Source organism: Ascaphus truei, chromosome 5 (genome assembly GCF_040206685.1).
Source record: "Ascaphus truei isolate aAscTru1 chromosome 5, aAscTru1.hap1, whole genome shotgun sequence".
NCBI classification, from domain to species: Eukaryota; Metazoa; Chordata; class Amphibia; order Anura; family Ascaphidae; genus Ascaphus; species Ascaphus truei.
In genome coordinates, this window is record NC_134487.1 from 215,898,976 (window position 1) to 215,920,369 (window position 21,394).

Sequence of the window (21,394 nt, forward strand, 5' to 3'; positions counted from 1 at the left end):
TTCCTTCTTTCTCCTAGACGCTATACTAATTAGAATCCCCCTTAACGTAGCCTTATGGGCCTCCCAGAGGGATAGGTGGGAGCTCACCGTACCGACGTTTAGTTTGAAATATTGTTTTATTTCTTCAGCTACTAATTGGGAAATTTCTGGGTTTTTCAAAAGGGATTCATTCAGTTTCCAGTTTGCTCCAGGTCTGTCTAGAATTAGTTGTGTGCACCGTAGTTCTATAGGTGCATGATCTGACCATGAAATATCATGGATCCCGGTATGGGAGATCTTTGGGACCTGTCTGCTGGAGACAAAGAAGTAGTCGATCCTGCTATAAGACGAGTGAGGGTGTGAGAAAAATGTATAATCTCTGTCATAGGGGTGTTGCTCCCTCCAAATATCTAAAAGGTTATTCTCTTTCAGGCCCAGCCACAGTGCGTTTGAGATATTTTTAGCATACCGCTGTGGTGGGCCCGATCTGTCAATCTTAGGATTGAGGGTTGTATTAAAATCTCCAGCTACTATTATTGGACCTTGTGCGACTTTTTTCAACTTTTTGAAAACTATCGTGAAGAAGGTAGGGTCGTGATTGCTTGGGGCGTATATAGACGCTAATGTTAGTATTTGTCCATTGATTGAGCCTTTTAATATCAGATATCTACCTTCCTTATCTTTAATTATCTTTTCAGCTTTAAATGAACACTTATTGTGAAATATAATCGCTACCCCTTTTTTATTCTTAGTGGAAGATGAGAGGTAAAATTGCCTGAAATGTTTGTCCAGGTATTTTGGCGAACTGTTAGTGCTAAAATGTGTCTCTTGGACTAATATAATATCAGCCTGTTTTCTCTGATAGTCTGCAAATGCCACTCGTCTCTTACCAGGGCTATTCATCCCCTTCACATTATGAGATAGGATTATCAACCCCATTTTCAGATATCTAGCTGAACTATCTTAACCAATGTGATGAATATGGGGTGTGAGAATTTTGATTTACCTTCTCATCTTCTGTCCATTTCATGGAGGTATATTTGGCATGACCTCCAGCGTCGAGTGGATCTGGCGGCCAACCAGGGAGTGGGAGGGTGGGAGAAAAAACAAATAATAATAATAAAAAAAACAACTGTGGAGATCCTTCTGAGGCCAATGACCCCTTTGGATCTCTTGCCTTTAGGAGAGCGTTGGAATCCCAAACACCTTTAATTGTCATATGGCTAACCGGTCTTATCTGGTCCTGCTCCTCCCAAAGGTCTTTGTTACATGTCCTGTTACTAGCCAGGACATACCTTTTCGGCCACATAGCAAACTGTCGCAGACCATCCAGCTACCAGGGTTTTTACTGAGTTTTCCTAGGTCGTATAATGTAGCCCCTTGTATAATCATATTCACCCACTTCCTTCTGTACCTCATAACTCAGTTTCATCTTAAATTAACAGTATCAACCTTTAACTAACTTGAACTAACCGCAATTAACTGCAACTAACAATATGTATATAGCCGTCTGTCTTCAGCCCTTGAAAACCATGTAATACCGTGTTCGTTTTTAGAATGTCTGGATTGAACTGGGCTACTTAACCAGGCTATCTGTGGGAAACATTCACTTTGTGTAATGTTATTACTGATGTCTGACTTCAGATAAAGCTGACTTCGTCCAGAGTATGTGTTCTGCCACCTTCCCACCATGGGGTTGTTTGTAATTGTATCTTACTACCCTTTGTGTAATTGGGTGTAAGCACATAACTCTTTCACATGTAATACCTACTCCACTTCGTATATCCCCCCTTAATAAATTATGAGTAAATCTCCTACTGCTGTTAGACCTTCCTTTCCCCCCATTCACCCTGTTTTGTCATAAACATAGATGCAGGACATAACTGCAAAACAGTGTAACCAAAGGCAAAGTCCCCCAAATTCAGATGCAAGGGAGGCAGCATTGTGCTCTCCAAAGTTCTGCTTCCCTCCTTATCCTCCTTCTGGTGTAATGTCTGAGCTCCCTTGCAGGTGACTGTGTGCTGCTCCCTCTTTCCTTTCCTTTTTTCCTCTGGCCACTTATCTGTGTCAGGGTAAATGCAAGGGGGGGAGGGGGGGCGCCTCCTGGCTTGTATAGTGTCTTTTACAGTACGTTCCTCCATCAACAGGTGCAATACTCGAGCTTTCTTATAACATATAAGGAGTTTTCCCCTGGTACAACAAGATGGCCGTCAACCCTGGACAAAATTTTGAATTGCATAACTTTATTACCGTCTCTCGCGGACAAACGAACAGTCTGCTGGCAATGCCCTTTTAAGACTTAATTGATCCTTGATTGATATCAATTAAGGGACTTATCTTGCGGTTTTCGCGTCTGATTCTTCACTCTGCTCCAGCCCGGCTCAGGAGAGGACGCCTCAGCTTCTTCCAGGTCAGTGGTTTCTCCTTTCAGGCCCAGTTTTTGCAGGAACAGGTCTTTATCCTCTAGGCTTCTCAAAGTGTGAGCTGTTCCGTTTTTTAGAACAAGCAAACCGAAGGGAAAAACCCAACGGTACCTTATTCCTTTGTCCCGCAGCAGCTTGGTTACAGGCATGAGGGACCTCCGTTTGAACAACGTAGTTGGAGCAAGATCCTGGAATATCAGGAGTTTGACCCCCTCAAACTTCACCGTACCTGAGGCTCTGGATATTTGGCACACCGCCTCCTTTATTTTAAAATAGTGGAGTCGCACTATGATATCCCTCGGGGGGTCATTTGGTTGTGGTTTTGACCTGAGGGCCCGGTGACACCTGTCTAGGTGCAGGTCCAATTCTGACTTATCCGGGAATGGGCTTGTCAGCCATTTTGTGATAAATTCCTCGGGATCTACAAACTCCTCAGGGACGCCTCGCACCCTGATATTGTTTCGGCGGTCTCTGTTTTCCGCGTCCTCCTGTTTGCTGGAGAGGTCATTTATCTTTGCTTGTAGGTTGGCCGTGGTTTTATCATTTTTGCGGTCCGCTTTTATTTTGGAATCCAGCCACGTTTCCAGTTCATCCGTTCTGGCACCAATGCTGTTGATGTCGCGCCGCAGGTCCGATAGCTCCTTGTGCATGTACGCTTTAATTTCGTTGCAAAATTCCCTCATTACCTTTCTGGTAATCATCTCAGTGTCCCTAGCCTCCATTTGCTCATCCGGCACTTGCTCGTCCTATGACTCCGACTCTGCATGCGGTGTCGGGGTCCCTGCTCTGTTTTTGCGTGCCGAGTCTGATTTGTTGAAATAAGTCGAGAGTACCGCAGCGGCACGACCCGTTTTTGGTCTTGTCTGCATCCTGAGTTCTTCCCCTTCTTTAATATTTGTTTTGGGAGATGTTTTTATTAGTGTTTATATTACTTAAATGTTGTGATGTTGCCGAGGGGTATGGAGCTCACAAACTAGGCATCCATTCCCTTAGCCTTCGCGCATGCGCCCTCAACTCGTCCCATTTTTAAAGCACACAAAGTCCTTCTATTTTCTTCAACTTTATTGAGGGACGTTATCAGAAATATATAAGTTCTATATGTGGATTGTGCTAGCAGATTTCTCTTGTCAGGAGAATAACCTATGAGAGGAAGATGTTGAAATCCTCGAAGAGGTAGGAGCGGAGCACAGCGGAATGGATGCAGGGGCTGAACACCAGGGTGAGTAAAAATCCTTTATTCCACGATCAACATCATGGTGGTGGATAGACAAACTTCTCTAACCTATAACCTATGAGAGGAAGATGTTCTGCTACGGGGAGTGCTTCTCTGAGGGGAAGGTAAAAAGGATTTCCTTTTCTGAGGGAACAGTGGAAGAAGTGTCTAATCACTTTGGCTGCTTGTTGGAAAAGATGGAGCACACTTTCCTGTCAGACAGGAACAGGCTAAGGGGCATAGCAATGTGCAGATAAAGCAGGGGGAGAGGACTAAACCAATGTCAAACTGTGAGTACTGGCAGGTTGCCAGGGCAACTGACTAGAGGCTGTGTAAAAGGAGATTACTTGTAACAACTATGTTGCAATATACACAGCTCTGGCTGCTTCCGAGCAGGGAAAAACATGTAACTTTAGCTGGGATGGGCTGGCAGCTTGAAAGCAGGAAAAATACAGAGAAATAAACAATCCTGTTCCAGGACACTATTTAACAACTCCTTGGTATGTTTGAGTAGAATAGGCACTCCCCTCCCTTAATTATTAGTTATGTGAATGTGTTTAGAGTATTTAAGTCAGTCTATCTTGCTGTGTCACATATCAAATGTCTGTAGAGTTAATACTGGAGTTTGGCCAGGTCCCCAGTGGTCATGGCAGCATGCGCAACAGCATGCGTTCCGCATACCAGACACTCACCTCTAGTCAGGCAGACCCCAGTAGCTCCTTCTGTGTGCGCTCCCCTCTCACGATGGCACATCCGCCGTCAGGGAAGACAATAATTTTATCTTCCCGTGCCGCGACGCAGTCACGTGCTTTGTGGGTAGACAATGGAAGGGCAGATATGCCCTGCCATGGCTGCACCCCCCATCATGGTGGCGCCCCCCTGTGAATCCCAACACTCCCCTACAGACTGCAGATCGCGACTGTAATCTTTGCATGCGCCGCCAGGCGCCCATGCAGCAGTGAGCACTGGGGCCATAGCCTTAGAATTGGAGGCGAAGACTACAAGAAGATCTGGACTCTGCACTACAACAACAACTCTGCAACTGTGAGAACTTGACTTTCTAAATGCTCTCATAATTTGTACTCTTCCTTCAATACCTGGGAAGTCTCTCCTCCTGCATCTCACTATGCCCTCCCTATTGCTTTTTCTGTTTACTGTTTTTTCACTCCTTTGTAATTGTTTATTCTCTCCAACTTCCCCACTCCCCTCCTATCCACATTTCATCTATCCTCCCCTCCACTATACCTTTGACCATTCACTGCACCATTATTTATACAAGTAGAAAGAGCCGTCTGTGAAGCTGGTGAGTCCCAGTACCTTGGAGCGGCTGCTGCATCGGTATTTTACTTCTTCTCTACCATTATTTATACACCTCTCTCCCAACAACTCCTTTACCCCTCAATAAAAAGCACCCCCACAAATCCTCTATGCACACCCTCTATCTTCTCCTTCCTGCTGCTGGGGATATCTCTCCTAATCCTACACCCAGCCATATATACAACTACTCTTCCTCAGTTAATGCTGTTAACCTATCTGATTTAATACTGACTAACCTTAAAACTCGTCACAGAAATTAAGCATCCCAATAGCCTGCACTCATGGCTATTGTCCCACACCCACCGTCACTCCTACCAACTATTGTGGCCATGCACTGCCATCTGCAGCACTTATTCCATCACCTGCTGTCTGTGTAAATCTCCCAATTTACCATTTAGATTGTAAAATCTTTGGGGCAGGGATTAACTTTCCTATTGTCTGATTTTGCTACTCTTATTGTATTATTATAATTCCCTGTACTCTATTCTTTGTGAAGCGCTGAATACATTTTTGGCGCTACATAAATAAAGATATACATACAACATGGGTCATATTGTCATGTGACAATAAACACATTTAATTTGTAATTTGTGCATACGAGCAAAGTCCACTGTTTTCTCATTTTCATTTAAGACAGGTACAGTATTCCTCCATTACATGTATAGGTAAAAGGTCCAGTAAAATACGTTAATTATGACAAATACCAAGGGAAACACAAGTTTTGAATAACGATCAACATTCTCTGGATTTTTCACAGTGAAAAAAATAATAAATTTGCGTATTTTTCCCTTGTTCTTCAACCATAATTTCAATGTGCCATTGCTTGCTTTGCGCATGCTTGAATCAAACTCCATTTGTGCATTTTCAATTAGACTTTCTTTCCTGCTTAATTCTTCAGGATAGCTGTCAAACACAGTGACTTTGGTGTCTTCAAGTTCTTCTGTAGGATTCTACGATATAATAAATAGGTCTTCTTAATTCAAAGAAATGCAATGAAATATAAATATAATTGATGCAAATACACCTTGTCACTATATATATATATGGGAAAAGAAGAAGAGAGAGCGCACGCCCCATAGCATAAAATTGTACATTTATTGGAAAGGAGGGGGGTGGTAGGGAGGGGGGGGCAAAAATTCACTCACAAGGGTAAATATAAAATAGGAAATTTGTGGTCAGTCAGCATCCAGGATCCGCAGTCCAACTCTCACTAGTAACCCTTTGAGAAAGTCGCAGTTACGTGACGAAATGCGTCAGGGAGCGGTATTGCGTTACCACGCATGCGCATGGTGGGCCGCATCGTGTGCGGATCAACATTGCGGCCAGCTGCTATAGGAGACACTGTTTGAACTCCAAAAGACTTGATTTGTTTGCCGAAAGGAGCCTCTGGAGTCCTGCACCAGTTACCATCTTCCTGCAGCTTCAAGTGAGAGTTGGACTGCGGATCCTGGATGCTGACTGACCAGAGTGGCGGTGATATATATAACAAATTGCCTGTTTTATATTTACCCTTGTGAGTGAATTTTCACCCCCCCTCCCCCCCTCCTTTCCAATAAATGTACAATTTTACGCTATGGGGCGTGCGCTCTCTCTTCTTCTTTTCCCATAGGTATCCCCTGGATGTGGTTCATCCTATTTGAGAGCTGCCGGAGATCCCCCCCATACCAGTATTCATTGTTATACTATTGAAGGACTTCCATTCAAAAGACTGGTTTATCACTTCTTTTCACTTTGTTGCATATTTTGATGTGTTGTATAATTTAAATTGTTCACTATTGAGCACGTAATCACAGTATATTTATACAATCTTTATAAGAATAATTTTTTAATTTCCTTATTTGTCATCCACATTGTTTAACACATCTTGGCACTACTACATATTTTCTTTCATATATATATATATATATATATATATATATATATATATATGTACCGTATTTCCTCGATTGTAAGACGCCTTCAATTGTAAGACGCACCATCGATTTGGCCCTTACAATCGAGGAAAATTACTTTTTCACTTACCATGTTTCAGGAGAGGTCCCATGTCAGCGGAGGATGAAGCGGCCGGTGGCGGCAGGAGAGGTCCCACGTCTGCAGATGGTTGAAGATGGACAGCGGGTGAGTGTGCGGCAGCAGTACAGGTCCAACATCTGCAGGTGAATGAAGATAAGAAGACAGCAGGCGTGCGGTGGGGTTCGACGTCAGGAGATCATAATTGCAGGAGAGCTGAACAGGAGCAGAGCGGCATAGGAGGAACGGCTAGGGAGGTGTACACTGCAACCGGAAGTCAGACACCGGTCAACTTCCGGTGTTACAGTGTGTACCTCCCAAGCCATTCCCCTATGCCACTCTGCTCCTGCTATTATGATATATTAGACTCCTCCACCACTGCACGCCCGCTGTCTTCTTATATTCATTCACCTGCAGACTTGGGACCTGTCCTGCCGCCGCCACCGCACTCCCGCCCGCTGTCCATCTTCAACCATCTGCAGACGTGGGACACCTCCTGCCGCCGCCGCACACTTCGTCCTCCGCTGACATGGGACCTCTCCTGAAACACGTTAAGTGAAAAGAGGGGGTTAGTACTGTAGACACTTTTTTTAATACATCGATTCTAAGACGCACCCCAATTTCAGACATGTGAAAATCGGAAAAAAAAGGTGCGGCTTAGAATTGAGGAAATAGGGTATATATATTGTTGATTTTTTTTTACAAATAAAAAGCCTGATGACAGTTCCAGCTACCACCGTTTTAGTAAGCAGCTGGAAAATGCCTTGCAGTTATATGTAAATGTGGTGCGGTTCTAGAAGACGTAGTCAGGCAGACTTGGTCTGACATCTTACTATACATTAAAATAAGTTAATCTCCATATGATGGAAATACAGTAGTAAGACGGCGTAATACATTTTGTGTTCTAGCTTCTGCTAGACCACATTATAATGCCTTGCTAGTATTGTAGTAGAAGACTATACTTAATCTTCTGACGTGGTCTAGCCCACATCTAAGGACTATATTCTATATATGCGAATGCGGGCATTTTGGCCATTTTTAGCCAGAAATCCCCATAGACTTTGAAGAGGATTTATGTCTGGAAATTGCCCAAACCCCTGCTTCAGCAGTAATGCTTAGCAGAACATACGCCAGAACTTGGTGCTATGATTTGTAACTACATAATAACCCCCAGAAGGCAAAAAATGATGTCTTAAAGAGTAAAGACCTATAACTCTGCAATTCTAAACGTTTCTCCATATTGATGAAAGCCATACTGTCCCGTACAGAAGCTTTTGATGATCAATAACGATATTACTTTGATTTTGAAAATCTTGCGGCTTCAGTTGTGTTATGTCTTGAATAAATAGCCCAGGCAATCTGGTGGCTCATTTTTGTCTCTAAGTCAGGATTTTCCAGTCTTCCTTGTTTCTCCTGTTGTGAATATTCAGCACAAACACACTTAAAGAAAGCATATTAATTACCATTGCATAGGATGTTTATGCTTACTGTACCTTTTTTTCATCTTGCTTTGCAGCAGAGTTTTGTTCAGAGCAGTAGTGAGCAATTGCATATTCTAGCAAGGCACCAAAAATAAAACTGAAGCAGATTCCAAGATAAATATCAATGGCTTTTATACAGTTAGCAGACTGCACAGATGTTCGAGAACCCATCAAAATGGTGGTCATGGCTAACACAGTTGTGACTCCTAGAATCAAATCATAAAATAATTTAACAAAACATATTCTAGAATTAGTGTATAGAAACAAGTTCCAAATCTCTGTGCTCAGTATAAAGAGAGACCATATAGTTCAAATAAAGTTCTGAATGATAAACATGATTGTATGTTGGATGAAGTTTGATCAAGCCTAGTGAGGCTCTTAGACACAGTGCATAGAAAACTCATATGAGGGGTTAAATATCATGACTATCCATATGGTACTGTATGATCAAGTTGATATAATAGTCTTGTCAATATATACCTTAGGATAAATTCCCCTAGAGTAGCACTTGTACTGGTCAACTTCTCCCCAACTGACTAATGGAGAAAATAAAGTACTCACATGTAAAGTAGTTAATCCGATTGCGTGCATCACGCCGGTCAATAACAGGGAAAGTAATCCGGAGGATAAAAGCGGAGCACAGCTGAAAAAGGATTGGGGCTAACACCAAAGAGTGTTATCCCCAATCCTTTTCCAGCTGTGCTCTGCTTTTATCCTCCAGATTACTTTCCCCATATTCTAGCATTATTTTAGAAATGTCATGGAAGATACTCAGTGAGCATACTGTATCTTTATACTCTCTCATAAATACAGATAGACAAATTGGTCTCTCTAACATTTACAATTATGCTGCCATTGATTATTGTTCACCACAAGCACAGGCTGACTTAATGATTGCACAGAGGAAGATAGAATGGCTTAAAAAGGTCAAGTTGTGCGCCTTGCACTACACCAATGGAGATATGGGGAACCAATAAATTGTGAATGTGTGGTGACGGAACAAAAAACTGCAATAAGAGTGCGGAGGTGGTGCTGGCAGGGATGGGGTTAATGATAAGCAAAGAAAAGAAAGAAAGCTCCCTAATAGCCGCACAAGAGAACACCTATACCTATATTAAAAATTACTATTTATTAATAAATGATTAAAATATATTTATTGCAGCAAAAAACTAACGTGAACCAAAGTGATTAAAATAAATTAAAAACGGAGGAGGTAACTGTATGCCTAGTTCAAACTAACAGTGTATGCTAGGAATAACTACTTTAGAATTTTATACTCTCCATTTAGGTGTAGTCCTCAAACTATATAGAACTGTATTGGTATAACTACCACTGTTAGTATAATCATATAGCAGTGGGACATTCTAAAATAGTTATTCCTAGCATACACTGTTAGTTTGAACTAGGCATACAGTTACCTCCTCCGTTTTTAATTTATTTTAATCACTTTGGTTCACGTTAGTTTTTTGCTGTAATAAATATATTTTAATCATTTATTAATAAATAGTCATTTTTAATATAGGTATAGGAGTTCTCTTGTGCGGCTATTAGGGAGCTTTCTTTCTTTTCTTTGCTGACTTAATGATTGAAATTATTTACAATACTGAAGGTCAGTGTTTCCCAACTCCAGTCCTCAGGGAACCAACAGATAAGGTCTTAAGGATAGTCCTGCTCCAGCACAGGTGGCTCAGTCAAAATGACTGAGCCGCTGATTGACTGACCTGTGCTGGAGCAGGGATATCCTTAAGACCTGACCTGTTGGGGTTCCCTGAGGACTGGAGTTGGGAAACACTGCTGTAGGTGATAATCAAGCATAAATATCTATGCAGCTGATTCAGAGAAATATGCATATTTTTTATCCTATAGGAATAAGGTTTTTTTTTTAAATTCACCAGTGAAAGCTAGAAATAATTACAATATATATATATTTTATGCAGTTCCACCACAAATTGGCATATTTGTTAACATATGAGATTATTGTTAAGGGGAAACATCCTAAGGAAAAGAGAAAGCACCAAGGCCCTCATCCGTAAAAATGTAAATCAGTTATTTTCCCGGAAGTTAATGGATATCCACAAAGGATATGCAAAAACAACAGCTGTTGGATATCTCATTAGCACAGGCTTCACACCATGTTACAGTAAATTACCTCTACCCTGCATTAACTTCAAATAACTTCACTTACGTTAAGTATCTCTTACCTAAAGTGGTCATTATTAACATCCAGACTCTGATATATGGTTTTGCTGGAGAGGGGTGGGAGGCAGAGAGAGTACCAAGTAACTTATTGTATATGCCTCACCAAACAAATGTGGTGAAAAACCTGTAAACAAAAATGAAGACACCTGAGATACCCAGAAATTTGCTAATTGGGATATGTAAAGTATATTCAAATGATTGAAATTAGCATATTTCCCAGTTATCTCAGGTATGTTAATTTTTGTTAACAGATACTGTATCTCTCTCCATGTTGTATAAAGGTGTGTTTGGGGAAGCATATACAGATGTAGTAAAGCTTACAATGTTCGGTTCCACGGACACATGCGGTCATGTGACCATGTTGCTTGTGGCACCAAAGGATTAATGCTGTGAGGGGTCCCATTCGGAAGCATCAATCCCCCCCCCCCACAGTTCTATTATGGCAGACACTGTTCCCAGTGCCACCGACTTTTGCTTGTTCGTTCGCGGCACTAGGACAATAAGTCTTGCTACATCTGTAAGTCACATGGTACTCTCTCTCTCATCAGTAAACCCAGATTTCAGGGTCGAGATTGGACTAACACCACCTTAAAATAATATTATATTTTATGTAAATATAAATATATATATATGTCCCTTATCGGATCTTAGTTTTTGGACCATGTTTCTAAATAGTACTAATCCATAAGACACCTCCTTCTTGTGCCAGAGTACATAATACAGCACATTGACAATATGGAATCATCCGGTACCAGAAAGTGTGTTATTGTTAGCATCGTTTAGTAAATATGTACTAATTTGCAAATATATTAGTTCTTTGTTGAGTTTTCTGAAAATAAACATGTTTTTCCATATATTTAACACTTTCTCAGTAAAACAAGTACTTACTCTTTACAGCATGACACAATATACTTGTGTTTCTTTATCTGTGCACTATGTACCCCTTCTGTACATTACAGATACAGTATAACCTAATCCTAATGAAAGTTTACAGAAGAATTTCCTTACAATTTAGCAGTTTGGGCAAAGCAGAAAATAAATGCAAAAAATCTGCAATACTGTATAAAGTTGACATTTCTGTGACAGCATCAGTAGCGTAGCTAGACATATGCGGTCCCTAGGCAAAAAAATGTTTTCAGGACCCCATTATAAGTGAACTTATACCGTAGATTAAGGAGAAAAGTCTGCCTCAATTTAAATTGCAGGATATCTCTCCTTATCATCTCTCCTCATAATCTCTCCTTAGATCTCTCCCCCTCCTCCTCATCTCTCTTCACATCATCCCTCCTCATCATCTCTCTTCATCATCTCTCCTGATCATCCCTCCTCATTATCTCTCCTCAGCTCTCTCCCCCTCAGTTCTCTCCCCCTCCTCTCTCTCCCCCTCAGCTCTCTCCCCCTCAGCTCTCTACCCCTCAGCTCTCTCCCTTTCTTCCTTTTCCATGCCTATCTGTGGTACAGGGTGTAATAGAGACAAGTGGAAGGGAGATGATGGTTTGTGGCAGCGGACCGCAGAATTAAGCAGAGGAGCAGCCATCTGAGGAGTTAGGAGTTGCACCAAGGCAGAACAGGACAGCCGGGGAGGTGCACGCTGTAGCAGCATAGACACCGGAAGTAAGAAAGGCTTCTGGGTTGGACCGCTGGGATGTGCTGCTTCCCGGCTTTCCAGCTCTGCCTCCGTGCAACTCCTAACTTTTCTGCTGGCTGCTCCTCTGCTTCACTCTGGAGGCCCTGTACCATCATCTCCCCTTGCCTGCCTCAACCTGGGGGAGACGAGAGAGAGATGGTCAACAGGGGCGCCGACAGGAGGGGAGAGTGGGCCCTCAAGAACGAGGCCCCCGGGCTTTTCCCAGGCTGCCAGGGCTATAGCTACACCACTGGATAGCATTATATCGGGCATCCTATGTACATTAAATGATTTACTAGGAATTTCACAGTGTCTTACCAATGCCTGTTCTTGAAGGAACAGAAGACATGGATATCCAAAAAGATACCCATGATAGGATAACCAGCAAGATGGCGGGAATGTATGTCTCCAAAATAAAGTAGGTAATATTTCGTTGAAGCACAAAATGCAATGCAAGCCTTGGATAATTGCCTATTTGGGTTGATACAAAGAAAATGTATTTAAAATTATCAAATCAACATATATATACAGTTTAGGCAAACTCAACAAGTAAATTATTGCACTTGAGGTAATTTATATAAAGACATTACTGTAGTACTATTATCGGAGTAAAAATTGCAAAGGGCTAAATAAAATGTACTTGCTCAATCACATCCGATCTAGAGGTAACCCCCATTCACCTAAATAGGAGTTAAACCCAGATCAGGAGTGTTAACTCGTAAGGGAGATTAATTACCGGTTAAAGTGATTACTCCAGCACTGCAAACAGAAATGACTGATAAACTGCAATTAGCAGCATTTATATACAGTATGTACATATTTGCACAAATTGTGAACTTCCATGGTGAAATGGCAAATATTTATTTTTGCATAAAAGAAACCTCAAATAGGACAGTACTCGTTTAAATTGTTAAGAAAAGGTAAAATCCACTCATAATGGTAACAATTGTACAGACATGTTTGTTAGATAGGCAGTGATAAATGCTGGCCTCTTGCTCGTTGGGACTCTACAGGTTTTTCCTTGTCCTCCTGGCATTTTGAATAGGGGGGCACGATGATGACATCCTTGGGAAATCACAGGGGCTCTGACAAACCTGAGGGAAATCCACCCTACGAGTTTAGTACAGTAGGATACATCATGCTTCCTTAGGCGTCTGATACTGGTCTCATGTCAATGGTGGTTTATATACAGTCCTATCTATATATTCAGGGTAATATGTCTAAGGTTCTTTATATATAAATGAATGAGTCCAGCATAGAAGTATGTGGCTCAACCTTCCAAAAAAATGGAATATATCAACAAGCATATAACTTCACAAATATATATATATTAAAAAAAAAGTATTCAATAAAGGAAGAGGGAAATCAAATTAAAAAGCATAATAGAGATAAAAAATATATAATGTAAAATGTTCCTTCAAAAATAATTGTACACATTTCCATGTGAATATAAAAAAGTGACTTATTCATATATAATGATGCAGAAGTAATGAGAACTAAAAGCTATATCTAAAAATACAAAGAAGTAGTAATACATGCTGCTTGGGCTATATCAGTATTAAGACCCTTAAGTGACATGGTTTGTAGTTCAAATATCCAGCTTGTTTCTCTGTCTGAGTTTCATCAACCTATCACTTCCTCTTGTATCAGATGTGGCAGTTTCTATAGCTTTCAATTTAAATACAAATGTAATTTCATATACTATAGAGGGAAAATACATTGGAGTATCTGGATTCACTTAAATAATTGCACCAACAAAAATCTTTCCTCTTTAATGTTAAACAATTGTCCCATAAATGAACTTACTGTAGTTTAGGAGAGAGTCATAGGGGTAGATCCTCAGAAGTGCATACATTGTTTAGCGTAACGTTATCCGCATTTTACATACTGATATCTATAATGCGTATCCCCAAAGGGGATTTGCCTTATGATACTCTTGCGTTACGCATCGAAACATTTTAATGGACGTTTTGCTTACTCATATGCAAATCATATAGTAATTAGTCATTTAACTAACAACGGAGATCCTCAGTTCATGTACTGTAAGTGCATCATAATAACACTGTCATACTTAAGACCTTCCAAAAGCTGGCATTGCCAATATCCAGACCCTGATTATCATTGATATTTTTTCTGGGAATAGCCTTAAAGAGTATAGGACTTAACCATTTCATTACAAAACGTTACATGTGTAAGATATATACAGTCATGTGAAAAAGAAAGTACACCCTCTTTGAATTCCATGGTTTTACATATTAGGACATAATAACAATCATCTGTTCCTTAGCAGGTCTAAAAATTAGGTAAATACAACCTCAGATGAACAGCAACAACAGCAACAACGGCACCAACTAATGGCGGCCTGGGTCCGCACGCGCCCGGGATGTGCGGGGGCAGCCGCCAGTAGTGAGGGACGCCGCCGGGGAGCCCGGACGGCCTGTAATAAAGGTAAGGAGGCACTGGAAGCGGGTATACCCACAACGCGGATCCTTACAGTACCCCCCCCTCGAGGGTCAGACTCCGAACGAACCAACCAAGGTTTGAGGGGAAATTTTTGATGAAAACGTTTAAGTAGTGATGGAGCATGAACATCCGCATGTGAAACCCGAGAACGATCCTGAGGTCCGTATCCCTTCCAGTGGACCAAAAATTGGAGTTTGCCCTTAGAGATGCGAGAGCCAATGATAGACTGGATTTCAAACTCCTGTTGTCCAGGTACAATGGGGGAGGAGGCCAAAGAGAGGGATGAGCGAACCGTTTGTATTGGATAAATGGTTTCAAGAGAGAAACATGGTTGAGGGAGGCAGTCGAAGTTGATAGGCCACAGGATTAATTTGTCTCAGAATAGAGAAAGGGCCCAGGAACCTGGGAGACAATTTAGGGGTTGGGGCCTTCAATTTGATATTTTTTGAAAAAAGCCAGACCTTCCTTCCAGGAATGAACTTATGGCCCTCCTGACGGAGCCTCTCTGCTTGTTTTTTCTTCCTTAGCATGGATTTTTGAAGAACTGCTTGAATCCTCTTTCATAACTCCTGTAAGGAAGATACCCTCTCATCTGCTGCCGGCACTCCGCACCTGGAAGGACGCATGGGAAGACAAGTAGGGTGAAATCCGTAGTTAATAAAAAAATGGGGATTCTTGGGTAGACTCGTTCTTAAGAGAGTTGATCGCGAATTCAGCCCAAGGGAGTAACTCAGCCCAATTATCCTGAGAGTCTGAAGAAAAACAACGCAAATACTGTTCAGGGGACTGGTTCATACGTTCAGTCTGCCACTTAGTTTGAGGATGGTAGCCTGAGGAGAAAAGAAGGGTAGTGCCCAACCTCTGGGAAAATGCACACCAGAATTTAGAAACAAATTGAGTACCCCGATCTGAGAGAATGGACCACGGGACACGATGAATGCGGAAAATTTCCTTTACAAAAATGTCGGCCAAAGTACTGGAATTGGGTAGACCTTTGATGGGGAAAAAATGAGCTTGCTTGGAGAATCTGTCGACAATTACAAGAATGGTAGTCATACCATTAGATGGGGGAAGATCCACGATGAAGTCCATAGAAATGTGACTCCAAGGACGGTCCGGAACCGGGAGAGGTTGTAGAAGACCGGAAGGTTTTTGACGTACAGACTTATTTTGTGCACAGACTGGTCACGAAGAGGTGAAGGCTCTGATGTCCTTTGACATGTTGGGCCACCAGAAGGTTTGACGAATCAAATCCTTGATCTTCTTAAACCCGGGATGGCCAGCAGATCTGGAGGAATGGCCCCATTCCAAAATTTTGATATGAAAACGTGGAGCTGCGTAAAGAAGACCATCGGGAACTTTCAGCCCTTCGGGGACCTGTGTTTGAGATTCCAGAATCTTATCTAAAATGTCAAAGGAAGCGGCAGAGATAAACAATTGGGTGGGAAGAATATTCTCTGGTTTATCTTGTGACTTTTCCTCAGTGATAAACTGGCGGGACAATGCATCCGCCTTGATATTCTTTGTCCCAGGAATATAAGAGATGGTGAAGTTAAACCTTGAAAAGAACAGCACCCAACGAGCTTGACGAGGGCCAAGGCGATGAGCACCTTCAATGTTAGAGAGATTTTTGTGGTCCGTCAGGATCTAAATGGGTTCCTTGGTTCCTTCCAGGAGATGTCTCCACTCTTGTAAAGTCATCTTGATGGCTAACAATTCCCTATTTCCCACGTCGTAATTTCTTTCTTCAGAAGAATTTTTTTTAGAAAAAAACGCACAGGGTTACAGGGGTGTAATTTGTCTTCGGGGGTGGTCCTTTGAGAGAGAACCGCGCCAGCTCCTACGTCGGAAGCGTCAACTTCCAAAGTAAAGGGGAGGGTGGGGACGGGATGTCGCAGAATAGGAGCCGAGATAAAGGCTTTTTTTAAAAGATTCAAAGGCCCAAGTGGCCTCCAAGGGCCATGAGGATGGATCGGCCCCTTTACTGGTAAGGGCCGTAATGGGTGTCACCAAGGTAGAAAAGCCAGCAATAAATTTCCTGTAATAGTTTGCGAAGCCGAGGAAGCACTGAATCGCTTTTAAGGAGTTAGGTTGAGGCCATTTGAGTACGGAATAGAGCTTCTCTGGATCCATGGTGAAGCCTTGATCCGAGACAATGTATCCCAGGAAGGTAGTGGAGGATTGGTGAAAGACACACTTCTCCATCTTGGCATAGAGCTTGTTGGCCCGTGAGCGAGAGAGCACCATCTTGGTATGACGAATGTGTTCTTCGAGGGTTTTTGAAAAAATAAGGATATCATCCAAGTAGATAATCACAAAAGAGTTCAATAGTCACGAAAAACCTAATTCATAAAGTCTTGGAAGACTGCAGGGGCATTGCACAACCCGAACGGCATCACCAGGTACTCATAATGACCGCTGCGTGTGCGGGGGCAGCCGCCAGTGGTCGAGGGATGCCGCCGGGGAGCCAGGACGGCCTGTAATAAAGGTAAGGAGGTGCTGGAAGCGGGTATACCTGCAGCGCGGATCCTTACACAGACAGGTGCTGCTAATCAAATGCCCTTGATTAATTGATCATCAGCAAGTGTGACCACCTCTATAAAAGCCTGTTTTAGCAGTTTGCTGGTCTGGAGCATTCAGGTGTGTGCTATACAATGCCAAGGAGGAAAGACATCAGCAAGGACCTTAGAGAAGCAATTGTTGCTGCCCATCAATCTGGAAAGGGTTATAAGGCCATTTCCAAACCATTTAAAGTCCATCATTCTACAGTGAGAAAGATTATTCAAAAGTGGAAAACATTCAAGACAATTGCCAATCTTCCCAGGAGTGGATGTCCCAGCAAATTCACCCCAAAGTCAGACCATGCAATGCTCAGAGAAATTGCAAAAAAAATAACAAGAGTTACATCTTAGACTCTACAGGCCTCAGTTAGCATGTTAAATGTTAAAGTTCATGGCAGTACAATTAGAAAAAGACTGAACAAGTATGATTTGTTTGGAAGGGTTGCCAGGAGAAAGTCTCTTCTCTCTAAAAAGAAATGGCAGCACGGCTTAGGTTTGCAAAGTTTCATCTGAACAAACCACAAGACTTCTGGAACAATGTCATTTGGACAGACCGACCAAAGTGGAGATGTTTGGCCATAATGCACAGTGCCATGTTTTGCAAAATCCAAGCACAGCATATCAGCACAAACAAGTACGGTGGTAGAGGGGTGATGATTTGGGCTTGTTTTGCAGCCACAGGACCTGGGAATCTTGCAGTCATTGAGTCGACCATGAACTCCTCTGTATACCAAAGTATTCTAGAGTCAAATGTGAGGCCATCTGTCTGACAGCTAAAGCTTGGCCGAAATTGGGTCATGCAACAGGACAATGATCCCAAGCACACCAGAAAATCTACAACAGAATGTCTGAAAAAGAAAATAATCAAGGTGTTGCAATGGCCCAGTCAAAGTCCAGAACTCAACCCGATTAAAATGCTGTTGCTGGACCTTAAGAGAGCTGTGCATAAACAAATGCCCGCAAACCTCAATGAACTGAAGCAACGTTGTAAAGAAGAGTAGGCGAAAATTCCTCCACAACGATGTGAGAGACTGATAAGTCATACAGAAAACGATTACTTGAAGTTATTGCTGCTAAAGGTGGTTCTACAAGCTATTGAATCATAAGGTGTGCTTAGTTTTTCACACATGGTTTCTCCATTTTGACGTTATTTTTGTTAAATAAATCATGACACAGTGTAATATGTCATGTGTTGTTGTTCATCTGAGGTTGTATTTACCTAATTTGAAGATCTGCTAAGGACCAGATGATTGCTATTATGTCCTGATATGTAAAACCATGGCATTCAAAGAGGGTGTACTTTCTTTTTCACATGACTGTATTAGGGATCATATAAATGTATGAAACAGATCATAAACTGTATAATGGTTTTTAGTGAATAAAATAATATGTTTATGTGAACTAATATGGTATATAATGTAATAATTACACTATAAATTATGGGTGTACAATAATGTACATCCATACATACCTCAAAAATGCTAATTGATATTTAATTTTTATTAATGTACAATTAAAATAAAAGAGAGATGGGCACTATAAATAATGGAAAACTTAATAAGTGGTAATATTTTTAATTTCTCAAGATTTTCATGAGCTTTTGGTAATGGATGAGTAATGTGTTTTTAGCGCATGCGTTAATAACGCGCATTAAAGTTCGACCAATGCACATGTGCAGAATATTGGATAATGCGGCTCTGAGACATGAAAATCTCAGTTAATAGCGATGCTACTTTTATGACTGGATGTTACATATGTATCTCATTAGCTGTGAGGATACCTGTGAAAATGAAGAAAAATAACATCCGTTCCCAGTTTTGGTAGAGTGCGTTATGAGCGCAAAAAGACAGACTTCTGGGGATCTACCCCATAGATTTTTAAGGGATAAAGAAATATATTCCATGCTGAAAATGATCACACTACTTCCGTTGTGAATAAACTAGAATAATTATTGATTGGTTCTAGGAACAATGGTGTTTTATTAAAACCAGAATACCTTTACTTCTTTTAAATGAATTTCCCAAAGGTGCATTATTTAATCACCTCTCTAAAATTCATTTAATTACAAATAACTTTTCAGGAAACGTTATAATCTTAGGGATAGGTTCACTCACTTCCAATATTTCAAAATATATTTATTACTTCATGTAGCCTATGGTACTATCCTTGCAATCACATTTAAGAGATAGTTCACACCTTGAACATTATGAATAAAATGAATTGGGAGAAAAATTACATAAAGGCAACCTGCAATGTCTCCACGAAAATGTTGTTGAGACTGTCAGATACTTTTAGATTCACATAATCATCTGGCACTAGAAGAGAGTAATTTTATAGTAGAATTATATATTTTTTTTATTTTGAGGGAGAGTTGTTGATAAAACAATGTGGTACTTGGTGTTTTGTACCGTTTGCTCTGTATTATACAAACCTTTAAATGGTCATTGGGAAGATATTTTACAATAAACCATTTTTAGGAAATATATGGGGTTATGCACTAAGCAGTGATAAGTGGGTTTTCTGGGTGCTATGCACAAAGCAGTGATAAGTGCTTTTAAGTGAGATACATGCCTTTATAGCGTGATACTGCCTGTTGTGAGATTCACAAAGCAGTTATAACAGTGCAGTATCGCGCTATATTGGCTTTTTATCCCACTTAAAAGCACTTATCACTGCTTTGTGAATCTCATAGCAGACAGTATCACACTATGGGGGCTATGCACTAAGCTCCGATGTTTCGCGCTGGCCTGAAAAAAATTAGCACCTCCGATAAAAAATGAAGCCGGCGGCGCGATTCACTAAGGCCCTGAGCCCATTTTCTATCGGACATGCCCAAAACTGGCTTATCGTGCGTGCAAGCTTTTTTCCCTCTGTTATCGCACTTAGGGGGTCATGCACTAAGCAGTGATAAGTGCTTTTAAGTGAGATAAAAAGCCATTATAGCGTGATATTGCCTGCTGTGAGATTCACAAAACAGTGATAAGTCTTTTAAGTGAGATAAATGCCTTTATAGCGTGATACTGCAGTGTTATCACTGCTTTGTGAATCACACAACAGGCAGTATCACGCTATTAAGGCATGTATCTCACTTAAAAGCACTTATCACTGCGTTGTGCATAGCACCCAGAAAACCCACTTATCACTGCTTAGTGCATGACCCCCTTAAAGTTCCCGTACGCTAGCTGATAGAAAAAAAAGCCGCATGTAACATTTGCATGGAGATTTGGCATCTCCATGCAAAGCTGTTACAGGCGAACGTACACTAAATAAATACATTTTAATTATAGTGTACATGAGCACGGGGTCTCCGCAGCTGAACCGCATTGGTTTCAGGTCCGAGGACCCCTACTTCAGGAGATATAGGCCCCGTTATGGGGTGCCGGTTTCCCCTGCACTTTCAAGCTTCCGCGTCACGTGACCGGGACATTTAAATTCTGCAGGGGATACCGGCACCCCATAAAGGGGCCTGTATTTCCTGAAGTAGGGGGTCCTCGGACCTGAAACTAATGCGGTTCAGCTCAGGAGACCCCCTACACATCTACACTACTGTCAAAACACACATAACAATAAACAATAATTCATTACAGTAGTGGATAGCCGTTATGGTAATGAAGCTGCATTAATGTAAATTTTAATAATAGTGTGCGGGAGCAGGGGGTCCCCTGAGCTGAACCGCATTGATTTCTGCCTCAGAGACCCCCTGCTTCCCGAGTTACAGGCCCCGGTATGGGGCATCGGGTGCCAGTGTTGCCGCCATCTTTATAGCGTCCAAGACGCGACGTGGGCTCTATAAAGATGGCGGCGACACTGGCCTCCGATGCCCAAAACCGGAGCCTGTAACTCAGGAAGCAGGGGGTCTCTGAGGCAGAAATCAATGCAGTTCAGCTCAGAGGACCCCCTGCTCCCGCACACTATTAATAAAAATACATTAAAGCAGCTTCATTACCTTAGCGGCTAACCGGTAAGGCAATGAAGGGGTAAAGCCACAATAACATGTTTATTGGGGCTAATTGCCCCCAATAAACATAGAAATATACAACACACATCCCCCCGCCCCCTAACACATACAGTACAGTAATGGGCAAAATTACTATTATCCACATATGGATAATAATGCATTT

The 21,394-nt window shown here is 41.7% G+C and overlaps 1 protein-coding gene across 3 annotated transcripts in view; it reads right to left on the reverse strand.

The window, feature by feature from the left end:
* GABRP (gamma-aminobutyric acid type A receptor subunit pi) overlaps positions 1-21,394 on the reverse strand; it is a 239,878-nt gene that overhangs the window by 180,610 nt on the left and 37,874 nt on the right. Inside the window, exons 7-9 of one of the 3 annotated variants that reach the window (XM_075601664.1) lie at positions 12,568-12,720; positions 8,436-8,629; positions 5,481-5,882 (exon numbers count right to left, since the gene is read on the reverse strand). In XM_075601664.1, coding sequence (XP_075457779.1) covers positions 5,586-5,882; positions 8,436-8,629; positions 12,568-12,720 — 644 coding nt within the window. In that variant the 3' untranslated portion in view covers positions 5,481-5,585. Of the gene's footprint in view, positions 1-5,480; positions 5,883-8,435; positions 8,630-12,567; positions 12,721-21,394 lie in introns of those variants that run through there. The other 2 variants (XM_075601666.1, XM_075601663.1) reach the window with 2 other exon arrangements.